Source organism: Suncus etruscus, chromosome 6 (genome assembly GCF_024139225.1).
Source record: "Suncus etruscus isolate mSunEtr1 chromosome 6, mSunEtr1.pri.cur, whole genome shotgun sequence".
NCBI lineage: Eukaryota > Metazoa > Chordata > Mammalia > Eulipotyphla > Soricidae > Suncus > Suncus etruscus.
Genome location: NC_064853.1, coordinates 1427259 through 1454299, shown reverse-complemented (window position 1 = coordinate 1454299; position 27041 = coordinate 1427259). Strand labels below are relative to the sequence as shown.

Here is a 27041-nt window from a genome sequence, read left to right as displayed (position 1 = left end):
CACTTGTCTTCTATTCACAGTCCTGGCCCTGAAGTAAGAGCTGCCCACCATCCTGACTCTGGACTGGACTAGTAGCCTGCCTACACTTTCCCTTCACCCTCATTGCTATAGCATTTGACTGTGCTGTGTTGACATGGTCCTGGAGGAGGCCCTCACCCCTCAGTGGCCTGGGCTTTATCTGATCACAACGCTGCCCTTTTTGAGCCAGGTGCCCAACGAGGACATGGACCGGAAGCCTGTGGGTGGCACTAAGATGGAAAAGGACATCTTGGCCCGCACCCTGAGGCAGTTGCGCAGTGGACTGGTCCACAAGCAGGTGGTGTCTGGGCGAGAGTTCAAAGGTCGCCCCTTCAACAGCAAGCCCGAGATCATTCACTTCAAGGTAAGGCCTGGACTGGAGTAAGTTCCTATGATAACGGTGCAAGAGAAACCATGCTCTTGTGCCTTTAGCTGAGAGGTTCGGCCTGAGGCTCTCACACAGGAACAGGGTTGTGGGGGCTCTGTAGGGGTGAGTAGCTGAGAAGGTGGGTGTCCTTGGCCATGTGAGCCAGACTGTGCAGGAGAGATCCCAAAAATTTTCCAACCCTTGACTTAGCCCCTGGGTCATCAAACCCAGTGTTGGGTCCCAGAAGTGCCTTCCAGCCTTGGTGGGTTGATTCACACTCTGATCTTCAGTGGTGCCTCAGGATTGCTCCAATGGCATTGACCTTCGTCTATGCACCCAGTGTATGGAGGCCGTTTCCTCACAGCCGCACCTACCCTGATGGACTCAACAGAGGCCTTAATAAAGCTGATTTTGGGGCCCGAGAGATAGCACAGCAGTGTTTGCCTTGCAAGCAGCCGATCCAGGACTTAAGGTGGTTGGTTCGAATCGCAGCATCCCATATGGCCCCCTGTGCCTGCCAGGAGCTATTTCTGAGCAGATAGCCAGGAGTAAGCCCTGACACCGATGGGTGTGCCCCCCCCCCAAATAAGAAAGATTTTTTTTTTGTCACCCAGCGGCGCTCAGGGTTTTCTCCTGGCTCTATGCTCAGAAATTGTTCATGGCAAGCTCAGGGTACTCTTTGGGATGCTGGGATTTGAACCACCATCCTTCTGCATTCAAGGCAAACGCCCTACCTCCATGCTATCTCTCCAGCCCCCAAGAAAGTCTGATTTTGAGAGTGATTTTTCTAGGACTTTGACATTGGCAAAGTGTACAAGAAAAAGATCACACTGATCAACGCCACCTACACCATCAACTACTGCAGACTGGAGGGCGTGGAGGAGCACCTGAAGGACTTCATCAGCGTCCAGTAGGTGCCCAGTCAGCTCCTTCCAGTGCCAGTTTGAACTCAGCATTGCCCCTGGTGTTAACCCAGCACCATGCTGGTGTGATCCCAACATTGTGCCTGGTGTGAACCCAGCACCATGGCCTAGTTTGAACCCAGTGCCATGTCCAGAGATTCTGTGATATTGCCCTCATGAATGCCTGGCTACTAGATGTCTTTGGTCAGTGTGTTATTGACCATTGTGGCTAAGACTTCCCTGGTAGCCCCATGTCTTTTCTCCTTGAAGATTGAAGCCATCTTTCTTTTTGTGTTTCTTTGGGGGAGCGTTTCCAGAGTTCAAAATCTAGGGCCCCTTTAGCAATTCTTGTCCTAGCAGTGCTGCAGTGCTGACCTGACATCAGTACTGCTCCTGCCACACTCAGTGATGCTCAGTGGTCCATTCGGTGCCAGGAGCCAAACTCAGGTTACTTCTTTGCTCCTCTCAGCTGTTTCCCCAACTCAATGCTATCCTTGATTCCAGGAGCACTTAGCTCTGAAATTCTCATCCAGTGTTTTAGTTTTCTTTTTGAAGACCTCACATGAACAGAAGCTGGATCTTTTTTATATGTCTGCAATTATCATTTTGGTCCCATTGTTTGTTTGTTTGTTTTGAGCCAGACCTGGTAATGCTCAGGGATTACTCCTGAATCTGCACTCAGGAATCACTCCTAGTAGTACTTGGGGTACTGGGGATGGAACTCAGGTCACCTGCATGTAAGAAAAGTGCCCTCCCTGCTGTGCTGTCATTCCTGTCCCTCCCCCCCCCCTTTTGTGTGTGTGTGTGTGTGTGTGTGTGTGTGTGTGTCACACCTGTCAGCACTCAGGGATTACTCCTGGCTCTACGCTCAGAAGTTGCTCCTGGCAGGCTGGGGGGACCATATGGGATGCCAGGATTCGAACCACTGACCTGCATGCAAGGCAAATGCCCTATCTCCATGATATCTCTCTAGCCCCACCTCTTATTCTTTTTTTTTTTTTTTTTTTTGGTTTTTGGGTCATACCCGGCAGCGCTCGGGTTACTTCTGACTCTATGCTCAGAAATCGCTCCTGGTAGGCTCAGGGGACCATATGGGATGCCAGGATTCGAACCACTGACCTGCATAAAAGGCAAATGCCTTACCTCCATGCTGTCTCTCCAGTCCTCCACCTCTTCATTTTTAAGAAAGTTTTGTTCTTCGCCTTTCTGATCTCAAGCAGTACATTGAAGTCTTGATTTGAAGGCCCTTCCTGAGGGTCTGCTTCTGCCAGTGTTGCCAAGCACAGTTTCTTTTTGTTTGTTTGGGGACCACAACAGGCAGTGCTGAGGGCTTATGCCTAGCTCTGTGCTCATAGGCAACTCCTAGAAGTGTTTGGGGACTATATGGGATGCCCGGGATAGAACTTTGGTTGGCCATATGCAAGGCCAGATCCCTACACCCTGTGTTATAATTCCGACACCACCAAGCACAGTTACTGAAGGGGGTCACCTTCTGAGAGGGAGTCCTGAGGGTAGTTCTGTGCCCATTGCAGCAATGGAACTCTGGTCAGGGGACCCCTCACCCAAGGCATCATCAACAGCCAGCACTCAGCATCTGGGGTATGCTCAGTGCTATGACCTTTGTGCCCGTAGCTTTGAGCCTCCTGGTCCCATGTCTGCTGGGATGTCCTGTGAAGTGCTTGTCACCTTCAAGCCCCTGGTGAGTGTTGGGGTTCCATGTCTCATGAGAGGGCGGTTTTGCTGCTCAGGCTTTGCAGAACACTGAGAAGAGGGGAGGGTGCCTTGGGAGGGTCCCAGAGCTTCTGTGTGGCTCCTTCTCAAAAGTATTCAGCACACTCCTGAGACCTTCAAAGCCCTCTGGGTCCTGGGCTATGTGTGCCCTTCAGTCTCAGTGAAGCTGTTAGGATCAGCCAACAGGGCCCAGAGCCACCCAGTGTGGCAGACAGGCAGTGGCCCAGTCCAGGCTGTGGTCCTGTGTATTCCCTAGGACTCTGGGTGAGCTGACTGGCATCCATGGGCCGGGGTCTTGCTGTTCCAGATCAACAAAGATATGGAAGGGAGTGTCTCGTTTCTGGCTCAGACTGGCAGATTTTCTGTTCCACTCAAGTGTTCAACAAAGAAATGTCTGGTAAGCTCTGAGTTACCTGGGTTTCTGGGGACATGGTAGTGTCCACATACTTCCGGAAGTGTGGTGTGTGTGCGTGTGTGGCTACTCTAAGATGAGCACTCAGTGGTGCTGGGGTGACCCGAGAGATACTATGCAGTGGGAGGCTCCTTGGCAAGGGCCCTAGGATCCTAGACAGGTAATGGGTCAAGGGAGGCTGGGCCTCCATTTCACACTGAGTAATTTCACACTGATAGTTCTGTGTTCCTTCTCAGAACTATCCTCTCTTAACAAAGTCTGTGTCTTTTACCCATCTTCTCTCACTCTGTCCTCCTTTCACCTCCACCATGGGGCCACTTTCTCCTCTTCATGTCTGAGAACGATAGCAGCAGAATGTCCCCTTTATCCTTAATCACTCCTGGCAGGCACGGGGAACCATATGGGATGCCAGGATTCGAACTACCATTGGTCCTGGGTCGGCCTCTTGCAAGGCAAATGCCCTATGGCTGTGCTATCTCTCTGGCCCCAGCTTGGTTTATATTGATAGAAAATCACTTTTTAGGTTTACTGCATATTTCAGTTGTTTTCCCTTTCTATTTTATGAACCTGTGCTCCAGTCCACTTTCTTCCATCTGTTCCTAGCTGCAGGCCTGCTTCTATCTCTGCACCTGGCTGTGAAGTTATGACTGGCCCACTGTCCTGCCTTCAGTCTTCATCCAGTTTATGTTCATAGTTTACATCCATGACCTGGCATTACGTCCATAACTTACATCCATGGAGACCACTGTTCTTGTCTGTGTCATTTCCTTCCTGCTTAGGAGCTCTGGGTTTGGTTTATCCTCATGATGTTGTTGTTGTTGTTGCTGTTTTTGGTTTTTGGGTCACACCCAGCAGCTCTCAGGGGTTACTCCTGGCTCTGCACTCAGAAACTACTCCTAGCAGGCATGGGGGACCATATTGGATGCCAGGGATCGAACCACCGTCTGTCCTGAATAGGCTGTGTGCAAGGCAAATGCCCTATCACTGTGCTATCTCTCCGGCCCAGGTTTATCGTCTTTCTAACTGCTTAAATGATAACGCTTTATATAAGGCTTTTTCCATAAATTATTAGACTTTGGATTTTATTTCTTATTTTGTTTTGGGGCCACATGCAGTGGTGCTCAGGGCTTACTTCTGGCTCTGTTCTCAGGGATCACACCTGGCACTGTTTGGGTGACCATACAGGGTGCTGGGGTTTGATCCAGGTCAGTCATGTGCAAGGCAGGTACCTTACCTACTGTCCTCTCTTTCTGGCTCCTGTGTTTTGTATTTCTAATATGTCCATCTTGGAGAATGTGTTGTGTATCCTTAGACTGATGTGTGCTGGGTCCACAAGCATCTGTCAACGTTAAGTTTGTTTGATGTGCCCCTGTAGTCTCGCATCCTCCTCAGTCACCTGGCTTCTCTCCTCACCCTTCCTCTGTGCCATTTGCCACACCTCCCTTATTTCTTCTTTCCTTGGTCTGCCCTTAGTTGGACACCCCCAGTGCATGGCCTTTCCAGACCACCTTCTTTCACTTATTTTAACACACTTAAGATTTGTCTGTGTGTTTTCATGGCTTATAGCTTACAGGTCTTCATGGTTTGGGGCTGCTAGCTTATTCCTTTGTAGCTGGCCTGACATTTAAATGTTGAACTTGGGTTGCCTGCTCACTGGGGTTTCTTGGCAGCTGAAACTCGACAAGGAGCTCGTCGACTTTGGCAGCTACGTGGTGGGTGAGACGACCACGCGCTACATCACATTGAGCAACATCGGGGCTCTGGCCACCAAGTTTAGCGTCCTTCCTGAGTCCAAAATCTGTGAGCTGGGGACTCCTTGTGTCCCGAGAGAGGTGAGTGCTAGGGCCCGAGCAATAGCACAGCAGCAAGGCGTTCACCTTGCCTGCAGTGGACCTGGGTTTCATCCCAGCATCCCATATAGTCCCCTGAGCCTGATAGGAGTGATTTCTGAGCTCAGAGCCAGGAGTAAGCCCTGAGCACTAGGTGTTGGCCTAAAAGCACACACACACACACACACACACACACACACACACACACACACACACACACACACCAAACACAAAACAAACCCGAGTACCAAGGCACCCCAGGGCACACCCTGAAATCCAGAAAGACCAGGGTGTGGCCTGAAAACCTCAAGGCCACCTCACACCTGCTTCTGTTGCGTCTGTTGCATGTTAAATCAGTGGGTGGAAATGGCCTCACAGCCCTAGAAACCCATGACATGGTTTCTGCCCTGTCAGTTATTTGGTGATGATGATGGACTTGTAGCCAGCCTAGGCTCTTCCCTCCTGGCTCAGACACAAAATTCAATGCCATCCCTGAATGGACTCTGCAGGCAGTAGAGGAGCAACAGAAGGCGGGGGCGGGGGCGGAGGCTGGAGCAGGGGGCCAGGAGGGACCATGGGCTGCTGCTGACTAAGGGTGATTATGGTGCCTTCTGATGCCTGTGAACGTGGCCAGGTGTCCAGTTGGTGTCTGTCTATTGGGTCAAATTCCACCTCAGTAGTGCCTGACTGTCCTCAGGCCTGAGTAAATGTGGCAGTTCCTTGGTCCCCCGACTACACAGGAGAGAAGACAGTGGGCGGAGTGAAAGTGGTGCTGGGGCTTGAAGGCAACAGAGTGAGGCATATGCCAGAACCTGTGTCAGCTACCTTGGGGCCGGAGGAACCTGGCTTGCAGATGAGCAATAGAAACTGGTCCATCTGGGGCACACGATGGGGACAGCATCAGTAGGATGGGACCATAGACAGTGACTTGGCCCAGCAACAGCAGGTGTCTTGACCAGCATCAGTATTGGCAGGACAGAGTAGGAGGATCCTATCTGGGCTGGAGTGAGGGAGGCAGAGGATCAGCCCTGAGCTTCTGGGATAGGCCGGAAGTGGTGTGGACAGGACAGAAAACAGGCCTGCAGCCCCTGCCCAATTCTTCAAGGTCCTCCATGGGGCCCTCCTGGCACTGCCATCGAGGCAGCCACCTAGAAAGGACCATGTTCTCAGGCCAGAACCAGAGGACAATGGGCGGGGAGTTCACCTTGCCCAAGGCCAACCTGACTTTAATCTCTAGCACCAGATATGGTCCCCTGAGCCCCAGCAGGAGCTCAGAGCCAGGAGTCAGCCCTGAGCACCACCAGGTGTAGCCCAAAGTCAGACCCACAAACTCAAGGGACTTTATTCTCTTCTGCAGAGGAGCCAGATCACGTATGATGAGAGGAGTTTCTATGATAAAATTGCCAGTTTCTCCGAGAACTATCTGGAAATCCCTGAATTCTCCACAGACCATTTGCTGAGCCACAGGGATCTGGGGAAGATGGATAGCAAGGACCAGATGGAGAAGAGCTCTTCCGGTGAGAGCGCAGCCTCTGGGCAGTGGGGGACTCCTGGAGGCAGTACTGGGACCTGCTGAACCAGTGTTGTTCTAGGGTTTTGACTTTCGGTGACAGGACATAGGGAAATTTCAAATATGTGTGCAGTATGTGCTGGTGACGGAGTAGAACAGAATGTCTGGCCTTTGATGAGATCCTAAGATAGGGACTACATGCCTGGGGCTGCAGAATGGCCACAGACAGCTGTGTGACACAGGTGTGACCACTGGAGTGGTTTTCACCTGCCAGGACAATCTATAAAGAAAGATCAGGACCAAGCGATGGCTTCAGTGGACTGAGCACAGGATTGGCTGGCAAAATGAGTGCCACTTGTTCTGGTCCCGAAACAAGACCCATAGAAACCCACATCGTTTGAGGAACTGGAGTTAAATAGCACAACAGGCAGAGTTCTTGTTTTGTAAGCAGCTGACCAGCTTTATTACCTGAGCCCCAAATGTTCCTGAGTCCCACCATGAACAATTCCTGAGTACAGAGCTAGGACTTATTCCTGAGCATCACTGGGTATGGCCCACAAACAAACAAATACAAATAGATGTTTTTTTTTTGGGGGGGAGGGGGTTGGGTCACACCCGGCAGTGCTCAAGGGTTACTCCTGGCTCCACGCTCAGAAATTGCTCCTGGCAGGCTTGGGGGACCATATGGGATGCCTGGATTCGAACAATGACCTTCTGCACGCAAGGCAAAGACTTTACCTCCATGCTACCTCTCCGGCCCCACAAATTGATGTTTTAGCAAGCAAAACAGAAAACTCAAAGGGGCTGAGTCATAGTACAGCTGGTAAATTGGACCTGAGTTTGATCCTGGCACTTCATATGGTCCCCTAGGCCCCGCCAGGAGTGATCCCTGAGAAAAGAGCCAGGAGTAAGCCCCATGCACCAAAGAATGTGGCTCCCCAACAACAACAGCAAATCAGAAAATGACTGTCACCAAGTGATTTTGTTAGACAGAATCTTGTGGCAGGAAGAATAGACTTGGCTCCTGATGTTCTCCCAGGGCACTGAGTGGGCTCAGATGACCTGATCTCCACCCCCAGGTGCATGCAGTAACCCTCTGAGCAGAGCTTCTCAAACATTCTTTCTGGGGGTCTGTAGAGGGTCACAGATCAACTCCAGCTGGACGTCTCAGCATGGAGCTGTGTTAGGTTCCTACAGGAGAGTCTGCCAGGAGTCCCTGGTGTGAATGAACCCTCAGAGGCTGCACCTGTGGGGGTCAGGGGAGACAAGACAAGCCTTGGAGAAGGGTGGCCTGGAATAAGATCCAGTCCTCCCTGGGCCCTGGAGGGACGGACTCTTCCCCTGGTAGCTGCATCCACCTATACTGTCCACACCTCAGGCCGAGGCTGGGGGAGAAAGTGATCCCTGCTCGGAAAAGTTCAGCCAGCTGCAGCACAGAAGCCAATGAACTGCATGATAGAGGTTCAGGAGCAGGAACACTTGGTCAGCAGGGAGTGAATCCAGCGGGTGTGGGAGGAGTCTCCGTCTGCTCCAACTCCTGTAGCGGAGCACATCCTCTCCCAGCGAGGAAAGGCACAGTCAGACTCAGCTAGCTAGAAATTTCCCTCTGCCCAGAGACGGACCTTACAAACAAAAGCAGCAGACTTCGGTCTGACTCTCTGCTCAGAGCTGATGGTGTATATATCCCCAAAGAGTCATGGTGCCCTGCCTACATGCATGCCCTTTTCCATGTCAGAGTCAGAGGCCCGAGGAAGAAACAGACCAACACTGAGGAGGCTGGGAATGATTGTGACTCATGTGGAAGGACACTCAGGCTGGAGGCCCGGGTGTGAGTGAATACTGCCCACTTCGTTCCCAGTGCTAACCATCACCTGGGACACCTAGCAGTCTTCCCTGTTGTTTATAGACAGTTTGGACTTGGGAGCTAACTCAGAGCCAGAGCACAGGCCCCTGAGTTGCCTGCCTCATTCTGCATGGTCTGCCCGGCATCCTGGGAGCAGGTCCAAGCATTGTGCTGTGAACAGCTGCTGAGCACTGCAAGGTGTGACCCTAAACCAAAAGAAACACAGTTTGTAAAGAAACGAAATGATCTTCATTCACAGACCACATGCTTGTCCACCTAGAAAATCCCGAAGAATCCTCAAAGAGCTATAGAACTATTAAGTGAATTTTGCATGCGATTATAGGATACAAGAAATTAAAAAATTGGGGGGGGGAGAGATAGCATGAAGGTAAGGCATTTGTCTTGCATTCAAAAGGTCAGTGGTTCGAATCCTGGCATCCCATATGGTCCCCCAAGCCTGCCAGGAATGATTTCTGAGCGTGGAGCCAGGAGTAACCCCTGAGCGCTGCTGGGTGTGACCCAAAAACCAGAATAATAATAATAATAAAATAAAACAAAATAAAATAATTGGGGCTGGAGAGATAGCACAGTGGTAGGGTGTTTGCCTTGTAAGCAGCCGACCTAGGACCAATGGTGGTCCGAATCCCGGCAACCCATATGGTCCCCCATGCCTGCCAGGAGCGCTTTCTGAGCCAGGAGTAACCCCTGAGTGCCACAGGGTGTGGCCCCTAAACCAAAACAAACAAAAAATTAAAAAATAAGCATATTTCCAGAGAATAAAAACAAAATATTGAAAATTGAATTAACAAACGAAAAATTAAAAAATAAGCATATTTCCAGAGAATAAAAACAAAATATTGAAAATTGAATTGTTGGGGGGCTCACACCCAGTGGCGCTCAAGGATTATTCCTGGATCTGCACTCAGAAATTGCTCCTGGAAGGCTTGAGGGACCATATGGGATGCCAAGAATCAAACCTGGGTCCGTCCCAGGTTGGCCGCGTGCAAGGCAAACACCCTACCATTATGCTATCAATCCAGCCCCTAACTTTTTTTTTTTGAGCTGAAGAGATAATATAGCAGATAAAATTAATCTGTGTTAATCTCTAGCATCCCATTTGGTCCCCTAAGCACACTCAGAAGTGATTCCTAAGTGCAGAGCCAGGAGCAACAACCCCAGAACACTGCAGGGTGTGGCCCAAAAGTCAAAACAAACTTGAATTTGTATAAGTACCATTTATAAAGTCACCTGTGTGAATTGCCAAGTTTCATAGCTGAGGCTAATGCTTGAGGGTCCGTGCTGAGAGCTGAAGCTCTGATGGGAGAAATCGGAGAACCCCATAGCATTTGTGCACAGAGAAATCCACTGTCATTTCTTCCACAGCTGGCTGTGGACCAGAAAGATAGTGGAGGGCAAGGTCCTGCCTCGCATGGGGCTGCAGCTGCCAGTGCTTCCAGACATGGCCCAGGCTCCCCTGCTCTGCATGAGCACTGCACCCCTTCAGCTCTTGGAGCACATGTGTAGAGCAGAGGGATGCACCCCACCCCCCATGGGCACTGCCTGGTCCATCACAAAATATTCTGGTCCTGTGTGGGCCATATTAATTATTAGTACTGTTTTGGCAGTGCTCAGAACTTACTCCTGCTCTGCACTTGGGAAATCACTCCTAGTGGGGCTCGGGACCATCTGCAGTAGCTGGGACTAAACCCAGTTTGGTTGTATGCAAGGACGTGCTTTATTTACTATTGTTCTGCTCCTATGTCATTTCTATCTTTTTTTCTTTTAAGTTTTTGGGCCACACCTGGCAGTGCTCTGCACTTGGGAATCACTCTTGGCAGTACTCTGGGGACTATTTGAGATGCCAGGGATCAAACCCAGGTCGGCCACGTGCAAGGCCGTGCCCTTCCAGCTATGCTATCAGTCCGGCCCCATGATTCCTTTTAGGGGGGGATAGGGTGTGACACACATCCAGTGGTGCTTGGAACCTCTTCTAGCAATACTCAGGACCATGAGATGTTGGTAATAAAACCTGCCCCCTACACAGAACAGAACACATAATTCAGCCCCCTGAGCATCTTCTAAGTGCCAAGGTCCATATGTCTGGGGCCATCACATGCTATTAACTACTAAGGAAGACTTATGGTTTATGGGCAGTTAATTCTAGTCATTCCCTCCCACTGCCTCCCCAATGGGTGTCTGTTGGCTCTGGAGTGTTCCCAAAGAAATGCTCAGAGCCCACCCCACCATGAGGAGGTAGGAGTGAGGGGGTCCCCACTTTGGCCTTCAAGAAAAGTCCTGAAAAGATAACACAGCTCCAGGGTGTTTGGGATGCAGTTGTAGCACCTGCTCTGGGCACAGGGCCTGGCTGACCCTGGGAATGGCCTCTCAGCCTCAGACTGTGTCTCCTGCCCGGGGACTCATTCCCACAGCCCCCACAGACCAGCAGTGCCCCAAAGATGTGCCTTCCCCTTGCTTGGGCTCTGAGCAGCTACACCAGGACCCCACCACCCCTCTCCTAGAGGGAGGAGACAAACATGATGCTGTAATCTTCCTCCTGGGGTAGGGCCTGAGCTCCTTTTCCAAGTGCCGTAACTGGCCCAGGAGAGGGTGGGGAGGCCAGACAGTGCAGGAACATGCCTGGCATCCCAGGGTGAGGGGTTGTGCATCTACCCTCATGTGGGCCTCCATGTCTTGCAGAATCAGATGGAATAGTTGGGACCACCTTCATGATGTCACCCAGCACTGAGGACCGACCTGAGATCTTCCTGGGAGAGGTCTGCAGGCCCACGCACTCACCCTGCGGGGCATGGCCCCAGCTGACTGGGCCTCTCTCTTATGCAGGCCCTGCTCCAAAAGCCCCTGCTTTGGCATGGCCTCAGTTGACCCAGACCTCTCCTTCCCTAGGAGAGCCACAGCAGCTCATAGCCCCAGCCTGGCACTCAGCCCCTCCGGAGAAGCCACAGCAGGGTTGTGTGGCCCTGTTAGTGCAGGCACACACATGTCTTGTGTGGCCTCACATGTGGACTCGGGTAGGGGGAAGTACTCTGCCCTGCCCCCACTCCCATCTCCCTCCAGAACTGGGACAGTAAGGCCCCTGCAGGCCCAGACTAGATCCGTGCTTGAACACAGCCAAGCGGCTGGGGCACTGTGGCCTCTCTCTTGCTGTGCAGGTTCAAGAGGGTGAGATTGACCCCTTCTGCTCAGTCAAGGTGCCTGTCATCTTTAGCCCAGTCATCCCTGGAGAGGTGAAAGCCGACTTCACAGTCATATTCAAGAATCAGCAGTGCCCAGCAGTGAGTATCCATGGCCATTTCCTATACGCCATCTTGGCACCCACAGTCTCTCTGGCCACAAGCCTGGGAGGTGATTGCTGTGTCCCTATGTAGTGCTCAGACGGTGGCTACACAGCCCTGGAACACAGCCCTGCTCTGTCTCTAGAATTCTCTCTCTCACTTCCAAGTGTTGGTCTCAGGCACTGCTACTTCCCTGCATTTTTTTTTTGGTTTTTGGGCCACACCGGCGGTCCTCAGGGGTTACTCTTGGCTGTCTGCTCAGAAATAGCTCCTGGCAGGCACAGGGTACCATATGGGACACCGGGATTCGAACCAACCACCTTTGGTCCTGGATCGGCTGCTTGCAAGGCAAACGCCGCTGTGCTATCTCTCAGGGCCCCCCTGCATCTATTTTGAACTTCAAGACATTGTGCCTAAGTGCGGAAGCACATCTATGTAAGCATGGGGTCCCAAGTTCACCCCCTGCAGGGCTTGGTCCCCTGAGCACCATCCCATATGGCATAGGTGGGCTCAGTGTCTCCAGGCCTCAGCACAGAACCACCAGGCACTGTTAGAGCCAACCAGTGGTCCTCAAACTATGATCCGCAGGCCACATATTGTATTTGTATCTGTTTTGTTTCTTCATTGCAAAATAAGATATATGCAGTGTGTATAAGAATTTGTTCGGGCCCGGAGAGACAGCACAGCGGCGTTTGCCTTGCAAGCAGCCGATCCAGGACCAAAGGTGGTTGGTTCGAATCCCGGTGTCCCATATGGTCCCCCGTGCCTGCCAGGTGCTATTTCTGAGCAGACAGCCAGGAGTAACCCCTGAGCACCGCCGGGTGTGACCCAAAAACTAAAAAAAAAAAAAAAAGAATTTGTTCATAAGTTTTGTTTTTACTATAGTCAGACCCTCCAATGGTCTGAGGGACAGTGAACTGGCCCCCTGTTTAAAAAGTTTGAGGACCCCTACTCCATGCATACAGGTGTTTGTGTTCAAGAAGACAGCACGTGGGCCTGGAGAGATAGCACAGCGGCGTGCAGCCTCCGTTTCTGCCCTTTAATGGGAGAGATTTCCGGCCAGCAGCTTTCTCTCAACCAGGACAGAAGGTGGAAGGCGAATACAAATAATTCGCAAGTGTTAAGCTCTTTTGTGAACACCTGAAAAATTAAGCTGTAGAAATTAGTAGAATGGCTCCTGGTGACGTAAACCAGTCAAGAGAGTTTAATGAGAGAGAGAAGGGTTTTTATGCCCTGCTCCTGTGGGAGGGGTAGTGACATAGGATTGAAATTTAAACCAATCAGATTTGTACAGGTACAACGATTTTAACCAATGGGAGCATAGACACATTTTGATGGCGGGAAGGATAAGGAGGAACCTGGCAGGATGGGGGGAGGGGAAGCAAATCCTTAATAGATCTTTCTTTTGTGCAAGCAATAGGGATTACAGTTTAAGCCTTACAAAAACCTATCTATAATTACGTTTTTGAGAGCAGTTACAAAAACAGGTTCCATGGAAAGGTTAAGGAATCTGGTTTAAGCCAGATTCTGTGTGTCGGGCTAAATTTATTTGCAGAGTTTCTTTTTGGCTCGGGGCTAAGCAAACTTATGGCTTGAATCAGGCTCCGTCTCCCACAACCTAGAATGCTCAAGCCAGAATATGATGCTGCAAATCCAACTCAGGTCTTTCCAAGTGCCAGCTATGTGGGAACTCAGGTTGGCTGCATGCAAGGCAAGCACCTACCTGCCGTACTATTGCTCCAAGAGCCAAAAATAATTTTTTACCCAAAAATTTAAGCTACAGGGCCGGAGAGATAGCATAGCAGTAGGGCATTTGCTTTGAAGAAGATTCGATTCCCTGCATCCCATATCCCCAGAGCCTGCCAGGAGTGATTTCTGAGCGTAGAGCCAGGAGTAACCCCTGAGCACTGCCAACAGTAGCCCAAAAGGCAAACCAAACCAAACCAAAACAAAACAAAAATCTGAGCTGCAAAGAGAGCATAAAGATTAATGTGCTCCCTCTGCATGTGCCTAACGGTAGCTTAATCCAGAACACTGCCATGGTCCCCCAAGCACAAACAATAAGCCCTGAATATTAAGCAGGAGCAGCCTTCAGCACCACAGGAGAGGACAGCCAAGGCCTGTCCACACCCACTGCTTACTGTGACAGGGAAAGAGCTACCTAGTCTTGCAAGCAGCCAATCCAGGACCAAAGGTGGTTGGTTTGAATCCCGGTGTCCCATATGGTCCCCGTGCCTGCCAGGAGCTATTTCTGAGCAGACAGCCAGGAGTAACCCCTGAGCACTGCCGGGTGGCCCAAAAAAAAAAAAAAAAAAAAAAAAGAAGAAGAAGAAGAAGACAGCACGTTCCATTGTGTGTTTTTATTTCTTGGTGATGCTGGAAGGCAAGCCACATGCCACACACACACACACACACACACACACACACACACACACACACACATACACACACACTCACTCAGAGCAAGCCACAGGCCTAACACATACACGCACGCACGCAGGCACGCATGCACACACGACTTGGAGAATCTGGTTTAGGGATGTGTTAAGGACAGAGGCATTGCTGGAAACAGGCTCTAAACATGAATGTCGAACAGTTCCCAGATGTGATCCTGATCATTGAGCCAGAGTATCTGGAAAAACAAATGATAAGTCTGTTCAGGAGTTCTTTGAGCCATGGCCAGAGAGGCCTAAGATGGTGGTGTAAAGGCAAGTGCCTGTCCTCACCCCTTCCTTGCACACCACCTGCTCCCTCTCTGCCTGGGAACACACAGTATGGGCAGCAGCAGAGCCCACAGCTTGGGGCCAGCACAGTCACAGTTCCCCTCACCCAATCGCAGGGCCCGATGTCCGACCTCCTTCCACCCTGGCTCTGGCTCACCCTGGCTTCATTCTCCCTTAGGTAGCAGGTGACATGACCCTGCAGACTCGCACAGCCCATAGTGCCCCAGTGTACCCCACATAACCCACAACGCTTACAGTCCCTCTGTACCCCACAGCCCACTGAGCCCTACACTTCTTTGCAGGGCTCACAGGGCCCTGAGGGTCTGGCTATTGAGGTGTTGGCTCTCAATTCAGAAAGGAAAAATGTTCTTTGGTGGCATTTTAGGGAATGGCTTGGCCTACCCTGGGGGGTTGTGGGTGGTGGTGCCTGCCTGGGGTCTGGTCTTTCTGAGTCTCAGCCTGGCCTGCGGCCCCTCCTGAGCAGCTCTCTCAGCTCAGTGTCTGGCAGCCTGAGGGCAGCTATGATGCATAAGAACGTCCTCCATCCAGTCCTCCAAGACACAGACTGGCCTCACCTGCCTCCATCAGAATAGAGTGACCTGGAGGAGCTAATGGGGTTGCACTTCCATTCATTCGGGTCAGAGGTCAGAGCTCGGGAATGTGGGGTCACTATGAATCCCATAAAAGAAAGCTTTTTTTTTTTTTGGTTTTTGGATCACACCCAGTAGTGCTCAGGGGTTACTCCTGGCTATCTGCTCAGAAATAGTTCCTGGCAGGCACAGGGAACCATATGGGACTCCAGGATTTGAACTAACCACCTTAGGTCCTGGATCGGCTGCTTGCAAGGCAAACGCCGCTGTGCTATCTCAAGAGGAAGCTCTTGATGCTTCGTAGCTGCATATACACACATGAGGCTGGTTAGGCTGTTCAACTTTGTTGTTTGGAAAAGCCGGTGATCAAAAGCATTTTTATTTGTTTGTTGGACCAACCCCAGCTGTGCTCAGGGATCACTAGTGAGGCTTGGGGACCTCAATGGGGTACAGGGATCAAACCTGGGTCAGCAACTGCAAGGTTAACTCCTTAATCCTTGTATCTCTGGTCTCGGGATTCTTTTGGGAGGTGGGATAGGTAGGGGGTCATACCCAACGATATTCAGGGGTATCTCCTGGCTCTGCACTCAGGAATTACTCCTGGCTTGGAGGACTATATGAGATGCTGGAGATCGACCCCTGGTTGGCTTTGTGCAAAGCAAACACCCTCGTTGTTGTCCCTCCCCCCCAGATTTGATTTTAAATGTCCTAGTCCTAGTAGTGCTGCAGGGCTCTAAACCTTGGTGGCTTAGTGCCTGATGAGCCCCCAGATTTGGTCCATAATGGACATGGGCTTCCCCACCTACGGGGTCAGTGCTGAATAAGCTCGTCCCCCTCAGCTGCATTTCAGAGCCACTGGCACTGCAGTGGACGTTCCCGTCTGGGTGCTGGATTCTGAAGTGGATCTGAAGATCTGCATGTATGACCGGCTGTACCAGACTTCCATCCTGGTCCAAACTCGGTGAGCTGGGGCCTTTTGAAGGCGAGTCCAACTGCAGTGAGGCGCTCAGCTAGAACCTGCCCAGGGTCCCAGCACTATGCACTGTGCTGGAGGGGTCTCTGAGACTCCAGTGTCAGCAGGGCTGACATCCTGGAGCAGGAGGGCCTATCATCCTATGTAGGCCTACCGCACTGGGGAACAGGGGTTGAAGCAGGAACTGGAGTGGGTCTTGCTGGGCTGCCAGGCTTGGCTCATTTTCTTCCATTCCAAATGCTTCTGTTGTGTGGGGGCAAGGCCGGGGGATGGTGGGGGGTTGGGATGGTGCATTTGCTTCTCAGCTCTTCCCAAGGCATACTTCATGCCATAGGTCTGTGGAGTGATTTTCTGGTTCTGCTTGATTTGACCCATTCTCTGGACCCAGACCAGCTAGTACAGACGTGGGGCCACAGGACCCAGGGTTTTGGATGGCCCTGGGAGAGGAGCCTCAAGCCCAGTAAGAAAGAACAGTCCTTTCTCCCTCCCCCTTTCTTCCTTCCCTCCCTCCTTCCTTTCTTCTTCCTTTTCTCCCTCTTTCCTTCCTTCTTCCCTCCTTCCTTCTTTTTTCTTCCTTCCTTCCCTTCCTCCCTCATTTCCTCCTTTCCTTCTCCCCCTCCTTCCTTTCTTCCTCCCTCTTTCCCTCTTTCCCTTATGCTTCCCTCCTTTCTTTCCTTTCTTTCCTCCCTATGTCTTCCCTTCCTTTTTACTTTTCTTTCTTCTTCCCTCCCTCCTTCCCTTCTTTCTCCCTCTCTCTTCCTCTTTTCCTCCTTCCACCCTTCTTCCTTTTTTTCTTCCTTCATCCTCCATCTCTCCCTCCCTTCCTATAGCTCAGTTAGCATTGGGTAGGGTCTGCCCCGGGTTAGTGGGAGCCCGGCAGATGTCCTAAAGAATAGGAGAGTTCCGTGCTGGAGGCCAGGGCAGAGCCCCATGAGCTGGGCCTCCAGGTGCCCAGTCAGGGCTGAATTGGGAGCAGGGACTCAGAGTTGCTGCGTTCACAGCCCTGGCCTGGCTGCCAGGGGGACTATTAGTGAAGGCAGAGCGACTGTTGTGGGCTATGAGGAGCCTGGATGGCCTCCACCCCGGCTATGAGGAGCCTGGATGGTCTCCACCCCGGTGTCCAGCACCTGTAAATAAATCCACACACTGTACTTCCAAATCCAGGTGAGCTGGTCTGAAGCAGGGCAGGGCCTCCGCACGAAGTAATCCAAACCAGGCTAAGGGTGAAATACATGTAGTCTGGCAATCTTCTACCTCATGTCAAGAGAACTACCTGACAGAACTGTCATTTTTATTACATACAGAGACTAACCTGGGTGAGGGAGTAAGGATAGAAGGCCTATCCTGAGCTGGTCCCATCCAGATTTGCTTGCAAAATGTAAAACAATCTCTGTTTTTGGGTAAAACCAAATTGTAAACAAACACAAAGAAACCGGGATGATCTTTGTTTGGGGTGAAACAAGGTATAATCTAACAATTACCTGCCACCACCTATGAGGCCATCCGGCCCAGATCAACCTCTCCAACTGCTCGCTGCTGCCCAGGAGTTTGGATTTGTCAAGCTTCCCGAGGTGCTCCCAGGACAGGGACAGGGTCTCCCAAGAAAGCCCTGGGCTCTGACTCTTGTCCTTCGTCCCTCAGGTCCAAGGTGGCGCTGCGCTTGAAGCTTGAAGTGTGTAAGGAGCTGCGGGCTCACTTCGAGCTTCTGCCCGAGGTGGGCTACATCCAGGCCCTGTCATCCTTCTCTGTGCAGCTCAAGTTTCTACCTCGGTGCGCACACCCGGGCTGTATCTGTGTCTGCATGTGTGTGTGTGTGTGTGTGTGTCTGCGTGCTGCATCCACAGGTGTCCACATGCGTGCATGTCTGCATGCGTATCTGTGTGCCTGCATGTGTGTGCATGCTGTGGGTGAAGTTCTTTTCAGGCCTGTTGCCCTCTGCCTTGCCCCTTGTGCTGACACCTTTCAGGCCCTTTGTGGCACTTGAGTTCCTGGAGACCGCCCCTTCTCCAGGCCCTGGCTCCCTGGTTCCCTGGCTCCAGGGCACTCTCCTCCATCTCTTATTTGCATCGGGGGACTCTGGCCCCCTTGGAGCCTGTAACAGGCTTTGAGAGTGACCTCTGAAGCTGGTCCCCAACCAGAGCACCACTGTCTATCCCAAGTCAGCCTGGGGTCAGCGCCAGAGTGAACCAAGTCTTCACTGCGGGCGGTGGCTGTGGGCAGCATCCCACTGGTTCAACCCTGAGTTGCATCTCTTCTTTCTTGTCTTTTCCTGGCTTGCTTTGATTCTCTTTTTCTCGGGACTCGGGCACTCCTGGGGGCACCCAAGGACCAGGTCGTTCCAGGGATTGGGCCCAGCACTACCCCCATGCCAGGTGGCCCCGTCCCTCTCAGCCTCTCCTCGGCCCCTTTCCTGACATTTCCTCCACCTCACAGCAGAGAAAGGAAACTATTTCCAAGTGCTCACGTCCTTTTAGGACCCCAGTACCAGTTTCACAGTGCCCGCACACCCCGCTGCTGAAAAGCACATCACATGCGAGCACACAGTGGCTCTCCAGGAGCACAGGCAGATGTGGGCGAGCGGGAATGGGCTTGGACTCTGCTTCAAAAGCGCACTGCCATTAAGTGTAGCCAGGACAAGGAAGTCCAGAGCTCCAAACATGCCTCTTTCAGACACTCCCTCCCAGAGGATGCAGGAAAATACTTCGACAAGGAGAACAGAGTTCTGGAGGCCCCGATGACCATCAGGGTGGCTGACCAGGTGTGCATCAGCCTTTTCTGAGGGCTCTGGGAGTGACCCCCATGCCCAGAAGGCAGACCTGACCCTCTCCTAGTGCCAATCCTCCCCCCTTCCTGCACAGTGAATAGTCTATGGTGTGCCAGTGCTCCAGTACCTGTGCCTCACATTGCATGAGCACACGCACGCAGCCGACCCCTTCTCCAGTCCCCGTCTCAGCACTCTCATGTGCGTGATTATGTGTAGGGTACATGTATCCCACCTAGCCCCTCCTCTCTGGCATCTCCCTTGGGCGCAGGGAGCTGACTTTTAGCAGCAGTGCATGAGATATGACGTGGCTGTTGGTGAGTCAGGTTCTCCCTTCGCCCTTAGCTGCGCCCAGTGGAGTTCACCGTCCATGCCATTGTCACCTCCTCGGACCTGGAGCTGAGCCCCTCCGTGATCAACTTTGGCCACTGCACCATCTACGAGGCCATCCGGGCCCAGATCAACCTCTCCAACTGCTCCCTGCTGCCCCAGGAGTTTGGATTTGTCAAGCGCCCTGAGGTGCCCCCCATGGCAGGGATGGGCCAGTGGAGCCAGGGAGCACCGGGCAAGGCCTGCATCCTCACTCCATCCCCGCCTCTGTGCTCCACTTAGTCCTTTTCTGTCCCGCTATCTCCAGCACTGCTCTTCCCACCTCTTCCACCCTCCCAGTGCTCTCCCCTCCAGGTCTGCCTGCTCCCCTTTCCCCTCACCCTCTAACCTGGCACACTCAGAGACCTCCAGCCCTCATGCCTCTTCAGAGCAATCCTGGAACAGGGGCCCTTTGCCCCATCCACTAATGCATGTGGGCTCACAGGCACATCACACACAGGTAGAAACACGAGTATTCATGGAGCTGCGCAGTCAGACTCGTGCTCCCATGGAGATTCATGGTCTGTGCTTGCAGACACACATCTTCCTATAGGTATCAATGATATGCATGCTCACACACACAGGTGTTTCTACGGGTAACCTACTGGCACATCCACACTCACAGGTCCTTGTGACATATGCGTGCTTATATACACTCCAACATGCTTGCACAAGGACTCAGGATGCATGCTCACACAGAGCTCAAACAAGTATACTCATGACACATTCTCACACAAGTATGGCACATGCATGTTCACTTGTGCTCAAGTTTTCATATAAGTACTCATGACGTGCTCGCACAAGTATTCACGACACATGCATGCTCAGATATACTCATGCATGTTCACACAAGTATGACACATACACACATGCACTTAGAGTACTTGTAACACATGTGTACCACATATACTCGCACATGCTCACACAGCATGGCACATGAGTGGTCACATGCTTAAGGGCTTTCGCAAGTACTCATGAAATGTCTGCTCACATACACTCAAACACATATTTACACGAGCAAACTCACAGCACATGTGTGCTCACACACATGCTTGCACAGATACCCAGGACATGTATTCACATGTATTTGCACTCCATCTGCTCTCATGAGCTCTGCCCTGTGTGTGCACGGAGCCCTGGCATGCCTAAGCAGGTCATCGTGTCTTTGCTTTGTATCCCTGGTTCCTGGTCAGTTCGTGGATATTCAGCCCGCTGATGGATTTGGGACGATTCTGCCCTTGGAAACTCTACAGCTCGATGTGATCTTCCAGCCCACCAAGGCCAAGGAATACAGCTTCGAGCTCATCTGCAAGTCCGAGATCGGCCGGTGAGCCCGGTGTCTCCCAGTCAGGGCCCCATCTCTCTCCCTCCTGGTGACACGGGGCTGGGCCAGGCAGCACTGCAGGTTGCAGGAATCTCAGACCAGGTCCACTGCCCTGCTAAGGACTCACACATACCCATGTGCCTGCACTATGCTCCATGACTCCATGGATCTGCACACATATGCCATGAGTGGCTTGTGCTGTGTGGACAGCGGACAGACAGGGTGTGCTTTGTCAGAGCCTCATGGTGCATGGATAGGTTATGTCTGGACACATGAGGACACCTGACATACACATGAGTACAAGAACAGTGCAGGTGTGAGGGTGCATGTGGACACAACTGTGTGATGTTGGCAGGCTTGGGGGACCATATGGGATGCCAGGATTCAAACCATCTTCCGTCCTGGGTTGGCTGCGTGCAAGGCAAATACCCTACCGCTGTGCTATCTCTCCAGCCCCCTGTGTGATGTCAGGAGCACGTGTGAATGGCTGGAATGGACGAGCTAAGTGGAATATGTGTGTGCGCGCCTGCTGTGTTGTGCAAAGCTGCACTTTAGCGTCTGTGTCCCTGTGCAGGAGGCAGAAATGCTGTCCTTGAGCCTTGCTCCTGTCCCTACTGCAGAGCCCTGAAGCAGTGCCCCCAGCTCACCCTCATCTGGTGCCTTCTCCCTCCCTGTATCTACCTCCCAGAGTCTAGGGTAGCATCGTCCTGTAGGTCCATGGTGGCAGGGAGGCCAGCCGTGTGTCTCACGCCCATTTATGTAGCCTGTGTGGTGAAAGGTATGTTCGGTTCTTTTGCCCACTTGGGGATCAGGGGTGGCCCAGTTGAGCACTCGTGCTGGCATGTATCCTGACAGTGTGGGCTTGTAGTTAGATACTCAGGGCTTCCCCCAGGATCTCAGTGGGCTGTGTGGAGCCCAGAATTGGACTCGAGCTGGCGCAGAGTGAACTCCACGCTCTAGGCCAGTGGTTGGCAAGCCGTGGCTAACAAGCCACATGTGGCTCTTTACACTTTTTTTTTTCTTTACACTTTTTTTTTGTTTGTTTGTTTTTGTTTGTTTTTTCGGGCCACACCCGTTTGATGCTCAGAGGTTACTCCTGGCTAAGCGCTCAGACATTGCCCCTGGCTTGGGGGGACCATATGGGACGCCAGGGGATCGAACCGCTGTCCTTCCTTGGCTAGCGCTTGCAAGGTAGACACCTTACCTCTAGCGCCACCTTCCCGGCCCCTTCTTTACACTTTTTAATGTGACTCTTCTGTGTGCCGGGCACTGTCTGTCCTGGATCAGCTGCGTGCAAGACAAACGCGCTACCACTATACTATCTCTCCGGTCTCAAGCTCTGGTAGATTTGCCTAAAGCAGACCCTCTACTGTTGCTGTCATCCCTTCCTGTCTAGAGTCTGCTTGTCAACTCTCTGCAGGCCAGAAATCTGATGTCACAGCTGAAACTTCACATGCACCCTCAGTCATATAACCTGACTCTACCCTCGAGCACCAAGCCCAGCCAGCCTCTGAGCGGTCAGGTACCTGGATGAGTCCTGTCAGCTTTGGCCCCGGGCCCCAGAGCACTGAGGCTCAGGGCCCTAAGAGAAGGCATAGAAAGAACAGCTACATTCACTGCATCAAGCCAGAAGGAGGCATCCTCCACATGCTGGCTCTGCCTGGCTGCTGGTGCCCTCAGGAAGCACCTTCAGAGGGCCCAAGAAGCCTCAGCTACCCCCTCCCTGCTCCTACCAGGTGCTTCAAGTTGGCGTGCCATGCGGTGGCAGTATCCCCGCCCCTGGCGCTGTCCCACTACCAGATCAAGTTTGCGGCCACCTCCTTGTACGACTCTTCTGTAGCCAGCCTGTATGTCATCAGCACGCACTGTGCACCCCCCAGTTCCAAGGAGGCTGCCCCCATGAGCCCCACCTCCTTTGAGTTCCTGGTGCCGGAGGATTCACCCATCACCATCTCTCCCTGTGTGGGGGCCGTATTGCCAGGAAAGGTGGGTGAGCTGAGGGCAGGGCAGCCCCAGTATCTGGCTGACCACTCCTGACCATTTGCCTGAGGATGGGGCACTCCCTGACCTCCCATTAGGCATAAAAAGACCCATGTCCAATAAGCATGGGACAGGGGACAGGCCAGGGTGTCCCCCGCCCGGTCCAGGCCCAAATCATCCTGAGAGCCAGGAGGGGGTTTGGCACAGGGTCACCTGTTTCCCTCCTTCTCCACAGTCTTCCTGTCCAGGATGGGAAAGCTCACATGTGCATGCCCGAGGCCAGGGATTTTTGTCCTTAGCACCTCCAAAAAACCGAAGGTGGGAGGACTTGGGGGGCTGCCATCAACAGCCCTGGAGCCCAGCTACGAGGCCACGACCATGCCCCTCCTTCTAATCACTTGAACTGCTAGCCAGCTGCCAGGGGCGAGTCGACGCCAGACCAGGATTCTGTCTCCTGCTTGTTCCTACATAAGCACTAATGTGCTTACATATGTGACCCAGTGGTGAGGCCAGGCAGGGTAGAGAAGTTCCCCTAGGACACAGAATCAGGAATGAAGCTTGAGCTCCTGTTTTCAGGTGGGGTGGGTTCCGCACACCCCTGATGGCTAAGCAGCAGCTCTCATCCTGCAGGAAAGGTGGCCAGGGAAGCTTTTTTTTGTGCAGCCGTCGTGAGCTGCACCTCAGGGAAGATGGAGTATTAGGAGTTGGGTCCGGCTCCAGCCAGGGCCACTGTCTGACTCCCCGCAGAGGTGCCTGGTCCAGGTGACCTTCCGGCCCAAGCTTCCCCTGGAGCTCAGACAACAGGACACTTCCAAGGCTAAAGACACAGACACGGAGGTCCAGCTGGTGAGGGAAATGAGGGGCCAGAGGGCAGTGAGAGGGGCTCTGGGGCCACGGAGCTCAGTCAGCAGGTGGCTGCCCTCTGCCCCCCTGCCCAGGGAACAAACCTGCAGAGAGGGCCTGCCCCAGGAGGAAATCCTCCTCAGCCTCCCGGGTGAGCCTTTCAGGTGCGCAGAAGCGGGGATGCTCAGGGACATGAGAAATAGCCCCTTTGCCTCATGCCTTGGTTTCCCCTGGGAAGGAGGCTGGTCCTGCTGGCCTCTCCCACCGAAAGAGCACCCAGAAGAAGGAGACCACACACAAAGTCTCAATGCTGCTGCGGCAGGGCCATGAGCAGGACCACCGTGCCCAGCATGCCCAGGCTGTGCCCCCACCAGAGCCCCAGAGCAAAGAGCTCACTCCCTTACCCAGGTGGGTATCTGAACCCCTGGGCCCTGTGCACCAGCAGGGCAGGGAGCTGGAGACCCTGCCCCTTGCAGTAGCCCCGCCTGGCCTCGCCTCAACAGGGCCTGCTCAGCCTCAGATATGTGGTTGGGGAGGGAACAGAAACAGCCTGGTGAGGGTGGGGAGTCCCAGAGTAGCCCCGAGAGCGTGTGAGAACCTGGGCCATGCAGCCTCTTGCCTGCCACAGTTGGGCAGTGCTGGGCCTGGGGGCTGGAGGCTTTCTATTGCTGCTTTATTCCAGCTCTGACCCAGTTATGGAGGTCACCCTGGCCAGGACCTTCCAGGGCAAGTTTGACAAGTTTGTGATCCCCTGTGTCATGGCCAGCGGCGACCTCAGAGATGAAAGGACAGAGACCCTGAGCTTCAGGTGCAGGAGCTGAGCCCCAACTCTTGTCTCCTGGGCGGGGCTCAAGGCCAGGCACAGACCCCCGAACCAGCATGTGTCCCCTCTACAGTCCCCATAACACTCTGTACCTGGAGCTGTGGTGTCCCACGGTGGCCCCATCCATCCTGGTGACATCCAACAAAGGCAGGATGGTAGCTGAGTTTGAAGAGGTGGCAATTGGTGAGTCCCAAGAGGTCGGGTCCCCTGCCCCCCCGCCTGGGTTTACCGTGAGCCCCCCAACCCACCCCTGTTCTAGGCCACAGCACCTTACGGAAGATCTCAATCCAGAATGTGTCTCCCGACGATCTGGATGTATCCTTGTCTGGCCTGGACAGTAGGGGAGGCCCCTGCCATTTGACTCGTCGATGCTCCTTGACATGGGGCCTCAGGTGGACTTTTCCCTACTGAACCCCGATGGCCCCTTCATCCTGCTGAACCCTGTCAGCAAGCTGGCTTCGGGCGAGAGCCATGTGCTAGTGCTGTCCTTTTCGCCCCACGAGAGTATCCTGGTGAGTCCCGGCCCAGCCACAGCGACAGCCCTGCCTGGCCTGAGTGCCCCATAGATACCTGCCTGGGTCTATCTCCTCTGTAGGCCCAGGAGGCGCTGGACATCATCACCAAGCGGGGCACCCTGACGCTCACCCTCAAGGGCACTGGTGTGGAGCCCAAGATCTCCTGCTCCATCCAGGGGGACGTTCTGCACCTGGGCTATGTCTTGGCCAGAGAATCTGTGTCCACGGGCTTCAAGGTGTCCAGGAGGGTGCGGGATGGCTACCTGTGTCCCTTCCGCATTTCCCTTTCCTGGCCCAGCCTCGAAGGGAAGGCAGAGGCCACAAGGTGCTTCAAGGGAGACAGTGAGAAAGGGGACCTGAGCCAGAATGATAGCATAGCAATAGGGTGTTTGTTTGCCTTGCACGCATCCAACCCCGAATGGACCCTGGTTCCTGGCATCACATATGATCCCTTGAGCCTGCCAGTTGCAATTTCTGAGTGCAGAGCCTGGGGTAACTCCTGAGCGGTGTCTAGTGTGATCCAACCCCCACCCCCCAAAAAAGAGAGAAAGAGGACCTGGTATGGGACAGTGGCCTGTGGGACAGAGGACAAGGGGACAGGGGACAGAGACACAGGATGGGACAGAGACAGGGGACAAAGGACAGAGCCCAGAGCTGAGGCAGGAGCGAGGGACGGGGACAGGAGGGAACTCCACGAGGACAGAGGTGAGAGGCCCAGGCCCAGAGGTGACCCACCTGCCTACAGCTGCAGAACTGTTCATCGCTGCCCATCGAGTTTTTCATGCAGCTCGACAGCCTGGCCCCCACCCCGGCCAACGTGCAGGTGCCACTGCCACGCTTCCTGACTTCGGGGGCCACGGGGCTGCATCGCACGGAGGTGGTAGGTGAGGCGGGGCAGAGGCTCGTGTGTGCCTTTCGGGACGGGCAGGGGTAAGGCCCACCCTCCACCCTACCACTTCCCTTCCCCATACACTGCACAGGCACGCAGAATTATGGCGGGCAGAGTGTGTTCAGCGTGAGTCCCGTGGAGGGTGTCATGGAGCCTGGCCAGACGCAGGACTTCACGGTCACCTTCAGCCCAGACCACGAGAGCCTCTACTTCTCCGACCAGCTGCGAGTCGTGCTCTTCAAAAAGGTGGTGGCCAGGCAGGGTCTGCCCCCATCTCCTCTCTCCCCACTTCCCTACATCCCTTGCTGGGCTCAGGGTTCCTAGAAAACTGAGGGGCAGCCTGACCAGGCGGTGTGGCTTGTCTCCAGAATGTCTCCCACCAGATCCTCCTTAAGGGCTGTGCTCGTGAGCACAATATGTTCGTGGAGGGGGGTGACCCCCTCGACGTCCCCGTGGAGTCCCTGTCGACCATCCCGATGCTGGACCACGGAGAAGATAGGTTCTTCATGGGTGAGCCTGCACCCCGTGGGCCCAGGCACTGCTCAAGACACACTCGGGGTGCCTTGCCTGAGACTTCCTGGGCCCCCATGTTACCCCTGATTCTAGGCACTGCTCTGACACTCGGAGTCCCTGTGTCCTCTCATCCCCTAGGCACTGCTCAGACATTCTCCGGGCTCCCTGTGCCTTAACTTGACTGATTCCCCCAGCCCCAGGCACTTTACCCTACGAAGCCGAGGAGCTAAAGGGCATCCTGGTGACCCTCGACTACATCCAGCTGGATGAGGACACGCCGGCCCTCCCGGCCACTCGAGAGCTGCTGGTGGGCTGCATTCGGAGCAGCCAGCCGACCTCCAAGAAGGTGAGTGCGCACCCCCATAAGCCAGGCAGGTCAACCCTTGGGACTCCCTGGGACTCCCCATCTGTGTTCTCCCTCTCCATGCTTCCTGACTTCCGCTCCCTGCCCTGTACTCCCAGAACCTGCCTGCTTTGCAGGTGGTGGACTTCAGCCTGGACAGTGTCTCATCCCTGCAGCACAAAGGCTTCACTGTGGAGCCTGTCAAGGGCTCCGTGGAGCGTGGCCAGACCAAGACCATCAGTATTTCCTGGGTGCCGCCCCCCAACTTTGATGTAGGTGCCCTGAAAAGTCCCCAAGAGCCTAGGGTGGATGGGAAGGCCTCCCTACAGAGCCCTGGGTGAGGGGCAGCTGAGGGGCCAGGGATTAAGTGCCCCTCTTGGCCCCACAGTCAGACCACCCTCTAATGGTGTCAGCCCTGCTGCAGCTCCGCGGGGACATCAAGGAGACCTACAAGATCCTCTTCGTGGCTCAGGTGCTGACGAATGCCTGA

The 27041-nt window shown here is 53.5% G+C and overlaps 1 protein-coding gene across 1 annotated transcript in view; it reads left to right on the top strand.

Moving 5' to 3' along the window:
• CFAP74 (cilia and flagella associated protein 74) overlaps positions 1-27041 on the top strand; it is a gene marked incomplete at its 5' end in the record, with an annotated part of 35872 nt that extends 8831 nt beyond the window's left edge. The window contains 29 exons of the mRNA XM_049774558.1: positions 209-382; positions 1177-1295; positions 2920-2986; positions 3326-3415; positions 5101-5250; positions 6544-6563; positions 6622-6776; positions 11310-11386; positions 11783-11905; positions 16058-16179; positions 17833-17961; positions 18862-18949; positions 19298-19471; positions 20515-20648; positions 22382-22631; positions 23373-23471; positions 23564-23619; positions 23706-23876; positions 24151-24276; positions 24365-24474; positions 24551-24606; positions 24684-24803; positions 24887-25042; positions 25552-25690; positions 25787-25941; positions 26064-26205; positions 26403-26554; positions 26689-26823; positions 26940-27041. Of these exons, the coding sequence (XP_049630515.1) occupies positions 209-382; positions 1177-1295; positions 2920-2986; positions 3326-3415; positions 5101-5250; positions 6544-6563; positions 6622-6776; positions 11310-11386; positions 11783-11905; positions 16058-16179; positions 17833-17961; positions 18862-18949; positions 19298-19471; positions 20515-20648; positions 22382-22631; positions 23373-23471; positions 23564-23619; positions 23706-23876; positions 24151-24276; positions 24365-24474; positions 24551-24606; positions 24684-24803; positions 24887-25042; positions 25552-25690; positions 25787-25941; positions 26064-26205; positions 26403-26554; positions 26689-26823; positions 26940-27041 (3591 nt within the window). The remainder of the gene's footprint in view (positions 1-208; positions 383-1176; positions 1296-2919; positions 2987-3325; positions 3416-5100; positions 5251-6543; positions 6564-6621; positions 6777-11309; positions 11387-11782; positions 11906-16057; positions 16180-17832; positions 17962-18861; positions 18950-19297; positions 19472-20514; positions 20649-22381; positions 22632-23372; positions 23472-23563; positions 23620-23705; positions 23877-24150; positions 24277-24364; positions 24475-24550; positions 24607-24683; positions 24804-24886; positions 25043-25551; positions 25691-25786; positions 25942-26063; positions 26206-26402; positions 26555-26688; positions 26824-26939) is intronic.